Source organism: Gallus gallus, chromosome 15 (genome assembly GCF_016699485.2).
Source record: "Gallus gallus isolate bGalGal1 chromosome 15, bGalGal1.mat.broiler.GRCg7b, whole genome shotgun sequence".
In the NCBI taxonomy this organism is placed as follows: Eukaryota; Metazoa; Chordata; class Aves; order Galliformes; family Phasianidae; genus Gallus; species Gallus gallus.
Genome location: NC_052546.1, coordinates 4,977,286 through 4,998,405, shown reverse-complemented (window position 1 = coordinate 4,998,405; position 21,120 = coordinate 4,977,286). Strand labels below are relative to the sequence as shown.

The 21,120-nt window shown below is 42.8% G+C and overlaps 1 protein-coding gene and 1 non-coding gene across 5 annotated transcripts; both read right to left on the bottom strand.

The window, feature by feature from the left end:
- Positions 1-70: 70 nt before the first annotated feature.
- On the bottom strand, positions 71-20,917 carry RILPL1 (Rab interacting lysosomal protein like 1). 4 transcript variants are annotated; one of them, XR_001463266.4, is made up of 9 exons: positions 20,426-20,917; positions 17,139-17,289; positions 13,150-13,268; positions 12,232-12,450; positions 9,574-9,746; positions 8,952-9,044; positions 6,266-6,341; positions 5,345-5,432; positions 2,811-2,910 (listed from the first exon to the last, which is right to left on the bottom strand). XR_001463266.4 is itself a non-coding variant. In XM_040648394.2 (8 exons), exons 1-8 carry the CDS (start codon positions 20,723-20,725, stop codon positions 2,905-2,907), a joined length of 1,149 nt encoding a protein of 382 aa, XP_040504328.1. In that variant the 5' UTR covers positions 20,726-20,917; the 3' UTR covers positions 71-2,904. The 4 variants fall into 4 exon arrangements, 3 of the variants coding, with proteins under 3 accessions (XP_040504328.1, XP_040504327.1, XP_015131102.1); XM_040648394.2 differs by lacking the exon at positions 6,266-6,341 and having other exon boundaries at positions 71-2,910; XM_015275616.4 differs by lacking the exon at positions 5,345-5,432.
- On the bottom strand, positions 1,185-1,247 carry MIR7476 (microRNA 7476). Its single transcript, NR_105643.1, has one exon. It is a non-coding gene; the product is annotated as a microRNA 7476 (primary transcript).
- Positions 20,918-21,120: the final 203 nt, after the last annotated feature.

The following is a 21,120-nucleotide window of genomic DNA, read 5'->3' as shown; positions in this document are numbered from 1 at the left end:
TGCACCCCCAAAGCAGGTAGTGTTAGCACTGCACGCAAAGGAAAAAAAGATACAAGTCTTGAAGAAATACTCATTTCTCAGAAATATTTATTAAACTGTTAAAATGATTTACTGCCCAACCAAAACAAAACAACAACAACAAAAAAAACCAAACCAGAACAACTTCAGTGATCCTGCACTTTGGAGACAGGATTGTTATGCCCTTTACCTGGCAACATCCTGCCTTCCTTTTTAAAAGCAGATTTTAGCTAAATACTGAGAAACTACTGAGAAATGATAGGTCTTCAACCCTTTACATACTCATCCCTATCTGCCATCCTTTCTGATGGCACTTAGTGTGTATTAACTCTGTGTTTCTAACATGAGAACGAGGAGCAGAGTGGTTAATGCTAGCGGGAGTAACTAATTACATTTTTGAGGTAATGGGCTACAGAGATAAATAGGGGAAGGTTGTACTGCTTAGTGCCATTGTTTGAAACTGGCTGCAGCTTTGACCCAACAATAGTGTGCAGGGCTCTAGTGTTTGGGACCAGCTTTACATGCACTAGGCCAGGAGACTTGGTTTTTAATTCGTGAGCTTAGATGCTGGGGGAAACCAGCTCAGCCTGTGTCTTTCTGTTGTCTCAGTTCATTGCTCTTAGCTGATTTGAAAAGTGATGTGCTTATTCAGGCTGTGAATTTGCTGCATCTTTGCATTGTTTCTGTTCACTGCATCTCTAAATCTCTAAATGTGTCAAATGACTGTAAACTATGCTAGAGAGAGACAGGAATCATTCACAATTTATTTGAACTGCCCACAACTATAGTGTGCTTTTTTAATTCCCCACTCAATCTGAAAGTGAAATCAGGATCTTAGCAACTAAAGTATTACAGCAAGTCTTCCCTCCATTTGAGAATTGCCTTTCATGCAAGGGAGGGAAGTGATGTTTTAATGAAAACAGTTCTCTGTAAGCATAAAAACTTAAGTGTTACCAAAATGTAACCAGGCAAAATTCTCTCTGCCTAATATTAGCATCAAATGCTACTGTTGCTACATCAAATGGAAACGCCTTTAATATAAGGCCACGTTTCTCCCTCCTGCCCCAGGCAATGACAGTGACAACTGGCAGGCACAGTAAACACTCACCCTACAATGTGCTGAAGGTCTGTGTTCAAAAGGAGCAGTTACAGACAGGAACAGAGCAGCATTCAGCCCACTGTTGTGAAAAATTATTTTCTTGCACAGCTTCACATCAGATGAGCTAAGAACCGCTTGCTGCCTGTATGCATTAACAAACCCACTGCTGGATCATCCTGGACTGAGTACAACTGGCCTGCACTAAACCTTCTGGTTTGCTCTTATCTAAGTATCCTTCTGGACATCCTCAGACATTCAGTACTCGGACTGGTTGGAGCTTTACTCCAGCCTGAGCACTGCTGCCTATTCTTAGTGCCACTCCTGAGAAGAGGCTCTTTGCAGAGTGCACACAGTTGCTGTGGGTAAGATGCCTGCACAAGTTGCCCACAGGTACAATGCTGGGTTGTGCACTGCCACAGACCATGCACAGTGGTTATGCTGCATGGGGCTTTAGTGTTCTGGCTTTTGCAAGCATGACCTTGGCCAGTCCCAAGGGTCTCACATGCTTAATTGCAAAGAAGATGTAAACCCCACCTCCTGGTAGTTCAGATGCATTCACGTGCTGGGCTTTTGATGGTGAGTTAAGAGTTAATTCTCCTCTGCCTGGGGGCTACCCACACATCAGTCAGTGCCAGTAGAGCATCTTGCACATACAGAATACATCTCTGGCACCCTAAGTAATGTTTAGGGTACTCAGGAAAAAAGAAAACATTTTGAGCTGAGGTTATCTCAAAGTCAGTTAAGATATCCTCAGTTGATGAGCTGTCTTTTACTCTGAAGTTAGGCAGTCTTACCTAGACAGAAAAGTGGAGTGTGACTTAAATCAAAACCTGCCTGTGGGAAGGGGACCTAACTCCTTTATGGCAGCTGTCTGCTACTCTAGGGGAAAGTCCTCGGTAAGAAAGAAAAAATTCAAGTGTTAGAATTCCTCCTTATAAGCAATTCTTTTTCCATTAATACTGCAGAAGTCATGGCAAAAAGCAAGGCACGCTCACCTCATACACGGGTTTCTTCATGCTTTAGGCACTGTAAGCATCAAGGGGAACGTACACTCGCTATCCCTCTCGAGGCTACTCCAGTTTGTCACTTTCTGTCAGGTGGATTTCCAAGTGGTTGCTCTGCAAAATGCAGGTGCCAGCCGAACTTGACACAGCAGTGCTACAACCTGCATGGAGAGCAGCCAGCTGTGGTATCCCTCCTGAAAAAATTCTTACCAAATTACAAAAAAAAGCAAACAACCAAAAGTTTTAACAAATAGGGTAACAGAGTCTTTGCCAATAGATATTGTACACTGCAAACAAACTTCTAATAATGGCACAGGTTTTTTTTTTTTTTTTTGGTTTAGATAAGCTTGTGTTACTGTAGTTAATGCACAAACAAGACCATAGACTTGTTATTCAGCACAAAACAAGTCATCTAGAAGCTTCGATGTTCCGGGGTATCAACTGCTCCTACAAAGCTTGGATTCTGTTTTCAGCAGTCACCAAGTAAACAGTGAGCGATCCCTTCTGAGGAGTTCATCTGAAACACAACCACTGCGGTGTGCAAGGCAAATAAAGACCGTGAGCTGCCAGATCTGTTCACAGAAGCTTCTTGTTACTACGCTGTCGAGATGTACTGCAGGAAGCTGGGCACCTCAGGCCTTTAGTCACAGGTGTTGCAGGGCTTCTTGTCCTTGCTCTGTGTAGGTGTCATCTTTATTTGAATTTGACCATTCACGAAAAGTATCCTGGAAATGGACGTTTTTCTGTGATGCCTGCATACGTCTCTTATCACGAGAGAAGAAACTAAACCTTCCAAGTAGGAAGGAGGATTAAGGGAGAGGAGGGAAAAGAAAGAATACTGTTTACCATCTTGAAAATACCTCCAACACCCGCCACGGTACACAGCACAACAAAACACAGAGCAAAAAAAATCTGTTTGCATCCACAAAAAACCAAGGCGGTGAAGCCTGATGGGAGTGCATGTCACAATGTTATTAGAGATGAAGTCATTGCAAAATCTCAAGCAGTTTTGCTATGGAAGCTTCAAATAAGCTCTAAATGCTGTTGACTCTACAAGTGCAGTTATCAGTTTAGGTGTATGTTCCTCCTCCCCCAGCCCCAAAATACAGAAGTCACAAAATATAGGTTAGTTTCTTAGCATAAGTAAAGTGGTATCTTTAGTGTTAAATCCGTATAATTTACTGTAAAGCAGAAATAGAGGATATTCTTATGCCAGCAGTGGTGCCAACAGAGAAATAAGATAAGAAAATAAGCCTCCACCATTCTTTCCAAGTGAGCACATTTTGTTGCATAGACTCAACTGCTGCAGATGTAAATGAATAAATGCACACAGGTGCACAAGAGTTTGCAGGATGGAGGCTCTAAGCAAATGCACACAACTGTGCACATCATTTCCTGTCACACAGCTTGGGTGCTGTAAGATAATGACACACGTGAACCAACAGCCATTTAATACAACAACAAATTGCCAGCTAACAACACAGCTAAACAGTACAGTTGGAAAAATCCTTAGTACCATTTCTGTATAGCATGGAGTTACTTGATTAAGCAAATTTTGTAACGAGTTCAGTAGAAGAGCTGTTAGCACTGTGCTTAGGTCTGCTGAGAAATGCAAAAGTTTTGGTGCCAGACACCAAAGGTTTGAATTGGCCTCACACCTTTTTGATTTTAATGGTGCACCCTCCATAGTAAATACTGTTTTGCTTGCACAGTACCAAGAGAACTGCTGAATGCTTCTACATAAGAGACTACATAAATATAAACTCAGCTTTGACAGAAGGTGGAATATTCGTCAGGGCATAAACCCGACTCTCCATCCAAACCCCGCTGTCCTCAGTGTTCCTTCTCCACCCACACCCCCTTCAGTACCCTCTCAGTACCAGGGTCACAACCTTCCACACTGCCTTGTGCAGAGCAGGGAGTTCTGCCTTCAGTGTCCCGAGACACACGGGAGGCTGTACGTGAGTGTCAGACATTTAAGGCAGCTTTCATGAAGTAAAAAAAACATCATCATCCAATCTATGTGCAGTTAAGCATATTGGTAATTACTAATATTACTAATGTGCTCTTCTTGACTAGAAAGCTGTAAAAGGCTGCACAAAGTGCAATGCAAGGTAACTAGTAGGACCTGAACTTTTGCATTTCCTGGCTTCATGTGTGCAGACTTCATAGCAAAATAAGTCTTTTGCACTTAATTAGTCTCATTTTTTTTTTTACCACCTTCATTGCAGGAGCCCATAAATTCACACACGTGTGGTATGTCTTTTCAGGGACAGAGTCAATTCAGCTGAGAAGTGTCCCATCACTGAGGCTTTCTGCTGGGCACGGTCAGGCTTAGTACCTTGAACTCCACACAGAGGACTGCTCTATTTATGCAGTAAGTTTCAAATGAAACCGTTCAGTATTTTTTTTCCCCACTTTTTATTGTGAAATTAAGTAAGAGAAAATAGTGTTTGTAAAATTTTGACAGCAAGCAGGATTAGCCTATTTTTAATTCCTTTTGAAGCAATGAAAATTGTTCTTATGCCTAGAATTTTTTTATGGAGAATGTTTCCAAAAAGCGTATTTAGGGGGAAGAAAGAAATGTAAATACTGTGTTGCTGCTGTAGATACAAAGACCTCCAAAGCAGCAGTTCTAATGCAAAGAGAATTTGCTTTAACAGTTATCAGCATCTCCTCCTGAGAGAGTCAATAGGGCATCAGAATTGGTTATTGAGAGTGTACACTCTGTTCCCAAAATATATAATTAGAGACAAAATCTACAGTGCATAGATAGAAAGACATGGAAGCAACAGTCTATAATTAACACTGGAAATTAATGTAGAGATTCAACCATTATGTTCTGTAAATCTAACTGATTTGTAACAAGTAATTAGAATGATTCGGGTTCTTTTAAAAGCACTGGTGTGAATTATCAATAGGCTGGCTTAGTAAGCTAAGTAAAATTAAGAGATTCTGGTTAAAATTGCACGTTGCAACAGTTTTCTGGTGAGTAATGATTGGCTTAGCATAGTAACAGTAAGGCAAAAGGTGAGAAAATGTCAATACTCGAGGATGAGCACGGAGGACTATGGTGGGTGGTGCACTGACTGGTCATTCTGATTGGCACTTTGTGCTCCTGTGATCCCACAGGCAGCCGATGAGAATGCAACCAGCAGTCCATGTTAACAGAGGGTCATGCAAAAGGAAAACACGGTACCAAACATTAAAAAAAAAATCCTACAAGGGACACAAGTCTTCTTATTGGCTGCAATGTGGGATCATCTGGAATCAATCCAGCTGCTACCATGGGCATTATGGCTGTAAAGATCCTGGTCAGGAAAGTACAGACACAGAAGAGGTAAGACTGGAGCAAGGGAAAGAAAAAGCATTCCATTAAAAAGAAAAGACGCCAACATAATACACGGGGTTACTTCAAATTATCACACACGACATATTACAGGGAGAGGTGGATCTGCATCACCCAAGACAGCTCTCCTCAGTGAAAAACTCTTATTTGAAAACGAAGTCATTGAAACAGATTTAATTGCTTTTGAATTTCTAAAAGATACCACTTTTCTGTTGTGAAGCAGTTTGGGTTGGATTTCATCAAGGTATTACCACCTCTAGCAATGCAGAGCAGAGTGCACGTTTTTCTTCCCAAGAAACAAACAGGCACATACATCATGAAATGAAGGATGAAGGTGTAAGTTAAGAAATACAAAACAGGACTGTGCTGTGACTACTGGCTACTTGCACAGAAAACAGGGTTAGACAGGACCAGCACTGCAGGTGAAGACTGTACAAATGTTACGGTTGATAGTTTCAAGTTAAAAACCAATATCACAGTTGAAATCTCAAAATAACCTCCTAAGCAAGCTACTTGGTTAAAGGGCCTGCTTATCTGCTCCAGAAGAACCTGCTTAGCTTCACATGCAAAAAGATGCTAACTGCAGGCAGCTAAATACTTGTCTGAAACCTTGCAACTACTCTAGCAGAAATATTTCCTAGCTGGCTAGCAGCAAGACCACTTCTTTCTAAGAGTTCAGCACTTCTACTAGGCATTGTACAATTCATGCAATTTAGAGGCTGAGAGAGCAAGCTGGCTGGGTGCTCAGTGCCCAGCCAGCCCCACACAAGCCTGCCAACAAACCTTCATCCATACCTGGAACACCCTCTGTTTTTCTAACGATTCTCCTCAGAGGTTCTCCCTTGTGCCAAATATTTTTTTGAACTGTGGACTAATGTCAGTTAAAGATTAAGTTGAAATCATGACAGGCATTTCACTTGTGACCAAATGCAGCTCTCCCCAACACAGCCACTCTTAACCGCTAATTTTAAATTCAAAATGAAAACAAACAAGTAAACATTGTTCTATCATTTACAGTAGCTAGAACATCTACTTTTACGCATTGTGATGCACTCAGTTAGCTGCAGCAACCAGACAGACACATCAGCTTTTGTAGACTGCAAGAATAGCAAGGGAACTTATGGCTGTTTTGGGCATTACATCAGTGACAAACAAACACGTATCCCTGAAGTAAAAACAATAGGGCATTTTCTGCTCAAAACAGAGGGTGCATTTCTAATCCTTGTACTCTTCCTCCTCAGTAAAGCCTCCTGGTTACGTTATTTCATCAAAACTCTGACATATAATGTGGTAGACAGATGTAGAAATAAATGAGTACAAGATCAGAATGCAGTTAGAGCTTGCCCCAAACCTGCAGATACTGGGAACAAAAACATACTGATTACTCTAACTTCTGTTTTCTTTATGCGAGTGCTGCACAGAAACATCTTAGATGGCACAGGACACTTAGATACTGGTGGTAGAGAAAAAAAGGGGCACATCATACAGGCAAGAATGAAACTTCTCTTGAGACTACAGTTTCAGTCTCTTGTTTTTGTACTTAGCTTTTTGTTTAGTCAGGAGGGAAAGCCTGAAACAGAAGGCAAAGCAACCCTACTTTCATTCATAGAAGCACTCTGAACACAGATAACAGAGGTACAAGTTTTCCTCATGTCATTAGATATGTAGAGTTTGTGTGTCAGTGTCTTACCTACACAGTCACAGGTGAGGTGCAGTGTTCTGCCTGTGACAAGGAGAAGGCAGCTCACAGGCCAGAAAAGTATGAGGAGGTGTTGTAAAAGAACACAACAGATGCCACACATGGGTTCTTTGCTTTTCCCAGCAGTGAAATCCCCTCTTTTTAAAGGTCACCGCTGCCCCTTCTTAGCCACTTTGAGAACTGTTTGGGTTGTAGAAGTAACCAATCTACAAGCACAGTGTTGATGAGAGGATGGGGCAAAGAAAATAAACCCTCACCTAACAAGTCCCATCCAGACAGGCTGTAAGAATGAGACAAATCTGAACACAATTACCATCCTTTGGATTAGTTAAGTAACTCATGGCTTTATCTTCCCTTATTTAATGTGAGCGCTAAGTGAAGAGAGAGCAGAAAGAAACTTGGCAGACAGAACAAGATTGCTGCCTTTTACCAAAGGGACCAACACTACAAGCTTTTACTTTTTATTGTGCGAGTTTTCACTTATGTATATTTAACACTGAATCTGAGAAACAAGAAGATAAGGGTCTGAAAATGTACATTGATCGAATGATTAGTATGATTCTCAGCAGGTATTCACTGATAAATTAACTGAGGGGAAGAAACCATCAAGATAACTTGGTGAAAACACTTATGTGCCTTCAGTCATGGTTCCCTGCATTGCTTATATATGCATGCAGAAGGTAGAGTCAAGGCTAACACCTAGAGAGCATGTGCTTTGACTTACAAAACCTTTAAAAAAAGCACTAAGATAATTTAAAGGAAAGGAGAAGAATTACAATGGAGAGAGATCTTGTGAGACGAAGTATTATTACTGCAGCTGCAGAATAAAAACTTAAGTCCCAACTCAAAGTGTATTTTCCAGCCATGTGAGAGGAAGGGCTCTCTCAGCAATCAAAGCAGCACAGAGGGGAGCTGAAGACTACTGAAAATAATCAAAAGTGCTCTCCTGACTTTATGGTGTTTTGGACCAGCCCAGATCTTCCCAGGAAACTGACTCTCACAGGGCTGCTGCTATTATAAAACAAGGTCTGCAGATTATGGATTTGGGGATGGAAGAGCTTTTTATGGGCAAACAAATAAAATAATTTATGCAGTTAAAAAAGTTAAGCCTCCAGTATCATAACAACTCCAAAGACTTACTATGACACTGCAAGACTTGGTTTGGAATAAAAAACGTAGAAGGAAAGAATTTTGACAGACAAATGGTTTGGCAAACACTAACTTTATAACCAAGTTGTAACTAGTACAACTGACAGTAAACTTAGCTTTTGGACAGCACCATTAAATGCTTCACCAGAAGAGGGTGGGGTTCTTTATAGACAAAAAAAGCTGGCACCCTCTCCCATAGGGCAGTTCAGCAAACAAAAAGTTTTTGTGCTGTGCATGTGCTTGTCAGAATCTAAAGGCTTAGATTAACAGGGACACAGGCACAGCAAGGTCATGGGGAAAAGCTTACACTCCACACCCAAATGCTACAGGTCTGCAGTTGGTTTTACTTGTGAACAACACTCTTCACACATCTTCTGAGCATGAGCTGGGGCCCAGTGGTTTGCCTGTGACATTCCACCACCTTAGGGACTGTGCATTAAGGAACTGGGATTTGCACTTAAACAAAGCTCCAACATTCCTTTCTGAAGAAAACCCAGCCACTCAACGTCTCTCTCATATACATTAGGGATGTGGCAACCTTAATTCTGAATTTCTTCAAAAACTGCCCTATCCGTAAGACATGTTTAGCATTTGTAGACTATTTCCAGGATCCTTAGAAAATATGCTACTTACAGTCGTTTGATTCCAGATTCAGGCTGAGTTGAGGGTTTTGATTGAATTATGGGTGTAGGTTGAGGGGGTCTAGTTTCCTCTTCTGTTTCCTCACTTGAAAGAAAGAAAAGATAGTTAATGTTGTCCTCTCAAGACATGGAAGCTTTAAGTTCTCACATTCAATCTAAAGCAGTACTGTTTATGAAGAAAGGTAAAAGATCTGTTCCAAGCTTATTATATTAAATAGGGGAAATTTCTGTCAACTAAGAAACAGCACCTAAAACTGGGCCTCCTTTCAACATTTTCTTTCCATTGTGACAAGGCATAAGAAGAAGACAATGAATAAAAATTCTATAATCTCAATTTTAGTCCCAGTCTTATCCTTATTTTTTCTGTTAACATTTATTAAATGCTTGTAATCTTTCCAAAATTGGGGGAGAATCTAGGAGTTAAGGAGGACATAGTTTTTCCCAGTGTTGAGAAAACAGATATAAACTAAAGTAACTAAAGCCCTTATGCTTTCAGTCTCTGCTTTCAGTCTTTGTTTGCTGAGAGACCATTTAGGAGCACATCTGCTGTTTCCTAGAGCTGCTCTGCAGCTCCTCTGTGTGTGGCATGTAACAGGAGAGGAAATCTAACTTACCTTTTGTAATATAAAAGCTCTTCTTGAAGTAGAAACACTTTAGATTTCAATTCATTCCTCTCATGAAGGACATCTCGGAGCTCCTGCAAGGTGAATCTTGGACGATTTGGATCTTTTAAGTCCATTGCCAACTTTTCTGACTCTGAGAGGCAGTCATCATTGTTTGGTTCTGTCTAGGAAGTGTAAGACAGGCTTTAAATTCACTATGCAAACACATTTCTGAGAAGCTTAAAGTATTTCGCAGTCTATTCCCCTGCTTTCTTTTTAGCACTATTAAATACTCTTTTAAGAGGAACAGCTGTTTTAAGAGAAAAAAAACTTTGGAGGAATTCATATAGAAGACTGTCAGCAGGAACAGCTCAGTGATCTGATCGCTTTGTTCTTTCTTGTGGTCAGATGGACCGATGACATACACAGTGGGAATACAAAAACACATGCCCTGATTGTTTCTACCAGCCTAAACACTCGGTCCAAATTGAGCCACCACACAGGAGATAAGATTTCTTATGGAGAAATTCCCGTGGAATGCAGACTGCTAGAAAACCCTCTGAAAATGTATAGTCTAATTTCTGATAAACACGTCCACTTAAGGAATTAATACTTTTAACAAATAGGGTATATCAAACACCAGCCTTTATGTAAACTCTGAAAAAATAGCATAGCAAAAATCCTGACAGTTCCTTCCAGTTCTTCCCACAAAGAGAAAGCTCATCTGGATGCAAGTATATAGAGCAGAGATTTAAGTTTCTATTGCCCTAATGCCTTTATTTGAAAATACAGAATTAGTATTAGCACCAGGATTTACAAATTTGAAGAAACATACAGACAAAACAGCAGAGCAATGCTCATTTTTCCATTTATTTCATTCCCCCATTAATCCAAATGCATTTCTTTACACAGCCTGTACTAGATAAAGACAGATGCACCCTAGTGAGAGTTTCGGTGGAAATCACCCAAATTCTTGTCTTCCTCTTCACCCTTCTAGATTAGAATCTGAGTTGATGCCTCTTCTTTTTGTATATTTGTCCTACACCTCTCCCCAAATAATTTATTTTTTGCTATACTTTGCTAAAATCAGCAAAGACTGAGCAGCCTGTAGCCAATGCAAATGTACTTGACCAAAGCCAAGAAGCAACATCCATTCCAGAGCATGCAGCTATTCTAGCTTTCTGCTTACCACTACAATTCCTATCATCCTGGCAAAGAAGGCAGGCAACGACTCTAATTAGAAGCACCATTGCCATGGAACAGATGAGCTAGAGAGAGATAAAGAATGCATCCTTTCTCTCCAGAGACTGCAGACACTTTCACACATGCTGGCTCTAGGCCTATGCTCTGCAGCCCTGTTTACAAAGCTGGGTGTCCTGGCTGAATTAAAAGCAATGAAGTCATCCTTTTCATTATTAATACAGCGCTTGCCCAATTCAGCAGTGACACGTTGAGTCGCTGTTACATTCCTGGGGCACCAGGTTACCCCATCAGCTTTTGCCTCTGCTTTCTGATGTACGTTCCCTCCTATTACAAGTGAATTATATGTTATGCTCTCAGCTGCAGTCTATGAGGCACATACAGTGCTACTGTGCTTCTTACATGGCTCAGTATTGGAGCTCTTATCAACACAGAGAGCCAAACAGCTCTATTCCTCACTGCTTCTCCAAATTCTTTCATATCATAACACTCCTTATCCTACTTTGTGCTCTTCTAAGGGCAGCATTAGGAAGAGGAAACACAGCACTTTCACTTGAGTAAGACAGAAGTAGTGTCACATGCACAAAAGCCTAAAGAGGGTAGGTAGCACTTTAAGAACGTGAAATAAAGCAGGGATTTCAGGCAAAGTAGGCATATTCCACTGCATGCTAGCATTCTGCCCTCAGGTACAGTCTGACTGCAAAGTTATTCTCTCCCTCTGGGACTCCTCCTGCTACAATTTCCTTTCTATTATGGTTCACGTGCCCCTGCTATCATAGTGCATTGCACCTTCAGGACCCATTAGGACTTGCAGATTTGCATACTCAACAAGACTTAAGCTACCTGTCAGCTGTTCATCTTTTCAAAAATCCAGACTGCTAGAAGATCAGTTTGTTTTCCTTTAGGGGAAGGGGCTGATCTGAGCAAATAAAATGAACCCAAATGTACTAACACAGCACTACCAAAACACTGTCTGCTTTGAATACAAACTAACAGCTGGTACTCCAGAGATTTTGGACTCCTTACAATGCTTTTAGCAGAATGCTCTAGTAAGCCATGATTTGTTCTGGTATGTGGAGAGTTCTGCAGCCCAGTGCATGACCAAAAGATTATTCTCCCTAGAAAGAGCTATGTGTCACCAAGACTCAGGGGAGAGCTGTCGCCTAATGCAGACATCCTAGTGCTAACCTGTCCTGCCACGCTGCCTTCTGCACAACTGGTTCTGTGCATTAGAAAGGAAGGTTCTGTTCCATTGGGTTGTCATCCACTCAGGCAGGGCCTTTCCTGTGACAGTGCAGTGAGTGACACTGATCTCTGTATGCCACATCTGAATAAAACTATGCTGTCCTCGAGCCCCACCACTGCCTCTGATTCATATCAATCTCATTTATCCAAAGAAGAGGTGCTTGGTATGGAGACTGAGGTTCTGTAAAAGGTTGTTTTTAAAAAGTAATTTAAAATGCCTCTTACCTGTATTTCCTCCCCGTTTTGGCTGTCCTCACCCTGCAGTTTTTCCCTCAGTTTCCCCAGCTCTGCTCGTAGGGTGCCCATCTCCTGCTCCTTAGTTTGCAGATATGCTTCCAACTCCACCTTCTGCTCAATCAGTGCCTTTCCCTGAGCCTCAACAACTGTGATGCGGTGCCGCAGGTCATGGTTAATTTTCATTAACCTGTTCTGTTGCTGCTGAAGCTGCAAAACATTGATGCAGTTTGTCAGTATCCATTCAGCCATTACCCATGGTGATCAAGTCCCAGAGACTACATTAAAGAACAAGTAGTGGGTTCCTATTAAATTTTATCTGGAAAACTCTCCTCACCCCCAAGCAATTTAATATCTAATTTCCTACCACAATCACAGTCACTAAAACTTCTTTAATTGGTTTCCAGACTAAAAACAGGTACTTTCCCCCAAGCACAGGGAATTCTCCAGCTAAAAACAAGTTCATCTTTTCCAATATTTTGTTTCATAAAAGCAAAGTTCAAGGACAGGGTGGTTTCCAGGATTCTGAATAATATCTTAACCCAAAGCAGAAGAGAGAAAAATAAGACAGAGAAGTTCTTACTCTTCAATTTATAAGTATTTTGCTTTGATCCCTTAGGCGAGGATGGGAATCAAAATACACGTAAGGCGGTTGTAATACAGAAGGATGTAAGTTATCAACTGATTCCCAAGGTCACAGTGGAGTTTGTGACTTGCTTCAGACTAGATGCAACTAAATCCAAATGCAGCAGAGGACACATGCCCACCCTGACTGCCTCATTGTTTTGGACAATCCAGTTACTGGACTGATAATCTGGCATTGCTTACAAATTTAGTATTAAATGTGAAAGAAGGCTATAGAAACACGGGCGAGAAAGAAGGGAAACAGGAAGAGCAAGAGCTACTTACAGCCTCTACATCCTCATTTTTAAGTCCAAGTTCTCGGTCCTTTGCTCTGATTTCATCCCTCTGTTTATCTACAACTTCCTTCAGCTTCTTCATGACTTGCCGTTCTCTCTCTGACATTCCTGGTTTAAAAAGGAACACAGGAAACAAACTAAGGACAATCAGGAGCTGCTGAGACCAAGAACACTAACAGGGCTATGACACTTCTAATTCTTCACTATGATAATGGCTCACCCCCAATTAGGGACACTGATATGCACTGCTACTTGCTCTTCTAAAAGATCTGTGATCTCTCAAAACCAAAGTCCGGAGTACAAGCAGCCTATGCCCTGCTTTGACACATCTCTGATCTTAGACAGATCCTCAAACCTCTGACTTAGTCCCCCTACTTGCAGCGACACCAGACAAGACAGTAGAAACTTGGTAACAGCTGGATGGAGCCAAAAACAGAGCCAGACAAGGACCCTCACACCAGCCAGTGCAATAGAGCACTGGTACCTTCCCACAACTTGCTCTCATTTACTTGCAGTTCTTGAACCACTACATCTACAAAGAGGTTCCTGAATCCACTCTTCTGCAGGCAGTCTCAGGGCTGAGTCTAAAATGTTAGCTGTATTTAAAAACAAACACAAAACTCCAAAACCACCATGAGGTACAGAGGGGCTGCAGCGAGACTTTAGATCAGCAGTTTTACCCCAGAAAGAACCAGGAACAGTGAGTGCAGCTATATTCATTAGTATTTGTGTAATGCCTTGAGATCTCTAGATAGCAGGTGCTATTTAAAGGACATAGTACCATTTTGGTGCTAAGTGCTTTTCCTCCCACTATGCTCGCTTTTCTCTCTAACACCTGGTGAGCATCAAAGACTTAATTGTGTGCACTGATCACTACATTATCCTTTTTATTTCAGGAGGAGGGGAAAGGAAAGGTGGGAAGTGTTTGTGAAACAGTCACATCTCCTTCCATTTTCTCCAGCACTGGGGAAGCGGGGAGGGAAATTACTAAGTGCCCTAAATGTAATTATCTCTAAATGACTCAAAGTCTCATATCTGCAAGATCTTAAATGGCACACCCAGCTGGCTTCCCTAGACACATCCTATGAATTCACAGCTTCCTGTTAATTGCTGTGATCACAGCCTTGTTCCAAGGGTTGAAGAAAGGAAAACATTAAGGGGAAAAAAAAAAAGACAAAAAAGAACATCCTTTATGTTTATACTTAGGAAACTGTTTACTGATGCATGTGTACAACATCTATCATAGCAGACCAAAACACTGATCAGAGTTCGTGTAAGCAGGAGGTTTACATGACTCTTGGTATCCTGCTGCTTGTCTGTATTACCGTGGCCAGTGTGAGAGAGCACCTCCTCTCCCAGCAGAGAAACAGCAGCCTGCTTGTCCTGTTTGACACATGGGTCAAGTTTGCTTGTGGCATTTTGCTAAGAGAGTGTCATTAGTCAGCACCTTCACATAAGTGCTCTGTTTGAGCTCAGGGAGGAGTAGCATTAATGGATGCTGCAAATTTATCTTTAGCCCCTCCTATTTATTTTGTACTCTGCCACATGTGCCCTTCTGGATGAACACTGCTCTGCTCCAATTTTCAGAGTGCACACTTTCTGTTCAGAGACCTTCTTCTATTCAGGTGGGATGGTACTGATCTCTCTCATAAACATCTTCATTACGCTAAAGTGAGGCTCTGTGAACCATAATGTGACTATTAATTGGCAAAGATTAAATCTCAAAGCCTTAGCACACCTAAATCACTGGCTTCTGCTGCCTGTGCTAAGAACAACTCCTTTAACTAACTGTGTGGTGAGTAAGCAGCCAACTGCTAATCCCAGGGGAGTTAGCCGCTAAGGGGAGACATGATCACAACACCAAATCATGCTGAGATATGAAGATTGGAGCCTGGTCAAAGTTAGTCTAGCTAACAAAGCATTTTGCTTGAAAACCAGCCTCTGTAGAGCCTATATGCATCAGATCAAATGACAGAGAGGAGAAAAAAAGCAGCATGACTGCTTTTTGACACTGTCCAAACAAGTAATTGGAGACAAACCTGCTCATTAATGATGTAATTTCCTAAATGGAAAACAATTGGGTTTGATATAACAGGTCCCAGTAACAAGCTCAGTTTGCTGTAAATCAATGTGACTTCACTTAAGTTGACCATTTCAGCTAATAAATATCAGTGACCCCAGAATGTCATCTCTGGAATGGATTTGTTTGTTATTATACTTGCGTAGACACAGTAAAAATAACATGAAAAGCATGCATGGCATTTGCTTGGCTAGCTGAATGTAAAGAGTATGGCTATATTTAAATACAAGCACATGAGCTCCAGTGAGCTAGATACCCAGTGGAAAAAAAGGTGAGAAAACAAAGGGGAAGATGGTTCTTTATAATAACGTCAGCCTTCATGGCCTGTGACTCATAACTGCCATTCTGACAGTTTACATGGAGTTTGTGGGCTGACATGGAGCTACTTTTAGGAGATTAACTGACTAAATTGAAAGAGCTGCATTTGTTTTAGCAAGGTAATAATTTTTATTTTAAAAGTTAAAAAAAATTGAACCCCCAGTTTTATAATTTAAATTTAATACTTTTTACTTTTTTATTTTCATTATGTTCCTCGCCAGGGATGTAAGTAGTCAGCTCCTGGGTGGGAAGCAAGTGTAATTTCTGGAGTGTTGGACAGTTTCATCCACCAACAGTGAGCCTCAATTTAACCCTAACCCTCCAGTGTCTGAAAAGGATATCCATTTCTTTTTAATGCTTTATTGGACCACAGTGGCTCAGCTGCATGGTCTGGTTCTCAGACTGCCCAGTGACTTTGCATGCTAAATATGAGACATGAGCCTTCTAAGGGAGCTATAACTTTACTGACAATCAGAACCTAATGAGAAAGTGAAGCTATGTCTTGAAGCAGTGTGCCAGAGTCCTGTTCATGCACAAATAGTTCAGAAAGCCAGATCCTCTCCCAGACTAAGTCATAATCACAGGCAGGCTTTGCTGCTATCACCATTCTCAGCTGCATCCCCCGTCTCTCAGCTCAAGGCTGCTTCATCCCCAAAGCTAAACAGTCATTTTTTCAACTCCTCAGCTTGAACCCCTAGCAAAGTATCATGAAACGGTCATCATAGCCAGCAGACTCAAATCATATGCTATGAACTGGGGAGCAAATAGACATCTGCCCCTCTGCCCTCACTCTTAGCAAAGAGCTGCTTGCTGAGATGTGGGTAAGAGCTAAGGATGCCAATTGTTTCAGCTGCCACAGTGAAATATTCCTGCAGTTGCAGTCAGAACCTTTTGTCTCAAAATTCATTCTACCTCAAGAAAGAAGTTGCTCATGAATTAATCAGTTGTTTCATCTCCTTAGGATTCACCCATTCCCTGGTTCATACATCTCTTCACCTACTCTAAATTGTCTGGAAGAGTACTGAACAGGTGAAGGAATCCTAAAGGGAAATAAACCAACTAAAATCTCTCAGTTTAGTCTTCTAGAATATCTCTGTACAATGGATTGATGTAATTGAGACAAATCTTAATTTTCTGCTTTACAAACAATCATCCTGTATAGATTGCCAGCTGCACTTCTTTTTGTGCATAGTGGCGTGAAATAAACATTGCTGAATGGATCATTGTTTGTGTTAGAAAACATAAGGAGGGATTAAGAATGCTGTTTGCAAAATGCTAACTAAAAAGACAAAAAAAAAGCAAGAGACCAAAAAACGATGCTAGACTTTACTTTCAGACATGCTTCTCAGCCAAAGAAAGCTGTTCAGGCTTCTCTTTCCCTCCTGCTCCTGCCTCTTATGTCTCCAGTGTAATCACTTGTTCAGAAATTTTCTATTTAGGTTAAAAGAAGAAAAAAAAAAAGCTACAAGCCTGTTCTGTTATGGGGGAAAAAAAAAAGCCAGAATGTTTAGTCAAAATATTTTGATAAAGTCTTACTTCTATAACAAAAGCACGCGCTGAATTTGAAATATCAAACTTACCTTCATGCTTCTGAAATTCCTCTTCTGTGAAATTAATGTCTTTGTGAGACAAATTTGTCATCAACTGTTTGTTCTCCTCCTGCAGCTGTGCAATTTGGGTAAGAAGGTCCTGTGCTTCCCCTCTCCAGACATCCTCTACCAGTTCTAACTCCTAAAGGATATACCAGGATAACACAGTAAACATATTAAGAGTTTTTGACTGGACTATTTAAAGATCAAACCACTATAATCCTTCTATGATTCTCATAGAAAACAATTACATGAGACTACTTGAATTTCTTAGACGATATCCACTTTTCCATTGCCAACATGAAGAACCCCAGTCTTTGTGCTATATGCCGTAAATACATGGAGTTATTTTCTGGTGCAAACATTTTTGACATGTGATTTACACAAAGGGAAATTCTTCTCATTTTACTGCGAGAACCTGATTGATGAAGAGGATCGCTGTGTTGGTCCAGATAGCCAAACGTGAGCAAGAGCTGCCTTCCACATCCCAGGAAGCAGCTGCAAAGGCTGTTATAAATGCCCCAGAAACATCACAATGTCGGCGGGGGGGGGGGGAGGGGAGGTGGTCAGTGTTAGGCACACTCTTTTGAAAGGAGTAATGTCTCTCAGTTAAATTTTTGTGATGAGCACAAGTGTAACATAAGCACGTGACGTCGTGCAGCAAACCCAGAGCTCCTAGTCCAAATGATAAACAAGGCAAAGCTGTGCTGCTGCTTACAGAACTTGTTCTATACGGAAGACTGCAGTGGCATCTCTGTTAGTGGCAGTGAGACTGGCCAAAACAACAACTCCCATTTGTCAGAACACTGTGTGTCAACAGCAGCTGTCACCAATCCCAGTAAAGGTCAAATTAGGACAAAAAGTGTAAGTGCTTAAGAAGAAACTGTTCCATTTAGAGCTTGCTCAAAACATATCTGACATAAGCAATACTTCTGCAGTGAGGGACGTCCTCTGCTCCATTTCATGTATGTGCTGCAAACAAAAAAACCTGCATGCAAATCACTGGAGCCAGCTGAGTCACTCAGTGGCTTTTGCATTCATCCAGCACGTCCCTCTCCTACCTAACAACAAAACACTTGCAACAACCCTGCCAAGCACAGCTCCAGGCTAAAATAAGCTCTGCTGAGAGATTAAAGGACAGCTTTCTGCTTTGAAAGTATGCTCTGATAATGGGAAATCACATTCCTATTGACTTCCAGGTCCAAATACTATGTTATTCCAGCATTTATTACGGCATTGCTGTCATTTTATAATATCTCCTTGCATGCTGTTTTGCAGAAAACACTACATGACAAATAAGATTATAAACAACACAGATTGTCTATCATGATTGATAGACTTCATTAAGAATACCTCATGAATCGCTGCTAATTTTACTCGAAACTCTTTATCTTGAGAAATGCAAATCTGCAATGAAACTTTATATTGCCAAATACCTAGACTATTTACAGTGATGCTGCATATAACTCTGCAGCTAGAACAACGTGCTGACCTAGTTTGAAAAATGAAACAGCAGATTTCAGTTAGAAGCACACTGATTTAAAACCAAACAAAAAAAATCCAGATTCTCTGAACTTACATAGTTCATATGTGGCTACACTGTAAAGGCTATGCTAAGGATTAACTCAGCAAACTTTCTTATTTATTGCTATTGAAGAGCCCAATGAATTGGAGCAGAAATGAACTTCTGAGCCCTCATTAGCAGAAGTATCAGACAGAGGAGGCAGGAGGTTGATGGGCCAGTGGGTGCCAGGCAGCTCAGGAAACTGCAGGCATGCTCAGCCAGGTTTGGAAGCAAAACACATTCCCACATGAAAGCTGACTGCTAAAGGACCACTAAAAGCATGTCTGGATTGGCTTTTGGATGCTTCTTGTTCACAAACATTTCACAGTCTCTGGCCTTTTCTGCTTACCAGTATCTGAGACATACGACTCTTCTAACCTTACAGTGGGAATAAGCTAGATGTGACACTACTGGTCTGAAGTGACACAGTGTACTGGCCATCAACTTGATTTAAAAAACCTATCTGTATGCACTGTATATTTTGTTTTCCTTGTTCAATAAGTTTCCAGCAAAGTTCCATTGGGACTGTCTGAACACACCCGGAGGCATCTCATGACTACTACAGACGCTGGCAGAGCAGAGATGTGAGTTGGCAGGGATCAGAAGACATCTGGCAAGGGCAGCCTTTGGCAGCTGACACCTTTAGGAAACTTTTTAACTCATACACGGACTTCAGAAGCTTCTGTGCAGACTGTCAACTTGTGCAAGGATACCGGGTGTATCCTTGCTGCTGGTACTGCTACCTGGCCCAGTTCTATATTCATTTTACCAGGCAGCACTTATAATACCTGGAGATAAAGAATTACTGCTGGCTGACAATGCAGGGTCTCAGAAGTCAGTGGGGACATCTGACTCTGTGGACAGCACAAGACCAGCGTTAACAGCCCACCCACTCGCCTCCAAGTGCCATGTGCAAGAACGGCAAAAGCATGCTGTGACTGTGTCTATTCCCTAGACCAGTAGACTTCATACCCTGGAGTCTTAACCGGGCTTTAGGCACTACAGATTCTCTACCAGTCTCTTCAGAGACCCTAATCCTATGATCCCTTCTGCAAAATATCGCAAGGATTATCTTAGATTTTTCATGAGCTAAGCCAAAGTCCCCAAGATGATTATTTGAAGAGATATAAATTGAGCCCAACTCTTGAAACTTGGCGTCTCTCCTCCAGAAATCCTGTTTCCTCCCTGTTCCTCTGTGTATGAGCAGGAATGGAATGATGCAGTAGTGACTGAGCACAGACAGTTGCTGGAAGAACCATTTCTTTTCACCTGTTATCTGGATGATGTGAAGATCGGATCTGCCACCTCCACTGCAGTGAGCAGAGTGGCTCATGATGTCCCGGGACAGAAACAGGATATGGGGAACGTCTTCTGTGGGAGCGGGCTATGGAGTGCAATGTGGGGGAGTGCTCTTCCCCGCTCGGCAGCTCCAGCACTGACCTGAGATCGCCAGGAAGCCTGGGCTCAATATCACCCCCAGCTCTGCACAGAAAGGGGGACTACCGCAGCGACCTTCGCCGGCCCAGCGGGAAGCAGCGCTGCCTTCTCATCCCGGAGCGGGGAAAAGCGAGGGGACGGAAATGCGGCGAGCGGGGAAGGGGTGGAGAAAAGGAAGGAGGAAGGAAACTTCCAGGAGGGAAGGAAGAAAACAAACAAACAGCCGCACAACAGCACAGCCCTCCCTCGCTACACCCGCGCGGCGCCGTCCCCCCACCTTCTGGTGCTTGCGCTCCTTCTCGATGCGGTCCATCCTCTCCAGGCGGAGCCGATCGAGCTCCAGGCGCAGCTCCTCCATCTCGGGGTTGATGTGGTTGCGGCTCACCAGCACCTCCAGGATCTCCAGCACCCGCACCACCTTGGGCATCAGGCGGGCGATGGCCTCGCAGCCGTGCTGGTCGATCACCCGCTCAAACTCCTGCCCCACAGCCGAGGCGATGTCGTACACGTCCATCACCGTCAGTTCCGCCGCGTTCTTCTCCAGGGCGGGGGGCACCCCTCCGCCGCCGCCGTCCATGGCTCTCCCGGCCCCGCGGCGTCCTCATAGGCGGCGGCGGAGCGCCCGGCTCCCCTCGGCGGGCCGCTCTCCGGGCCGGGCCGGGCCTCGCGGCACAGCGCTGCGCTGCCCGGCGGGGCCGGGGCTCCGCGCAACTCGGCCAACTCGCGAGGCGGGGGTTTCAACTTAGCCGGGCGGCGGGAAGGGAGCGGCGGCGGCAGGAAAGGAGGGCGCGGCCACCCCGCTTCGCCTCCCGCCCTCGGCGCGCCGCTCGGGGCCAATGGCACGCACCGGGCGGGCCGGGGGAGGCCCCGCGCATGCGCACTGCCGCCGGGCTCTGCGTGCCGCCGCGCCGTGCCGCGCCCGGGGGGACCGTGGGCCCCGGTTCTCCCTATAGCGGGATGTGGTTTTGCGTT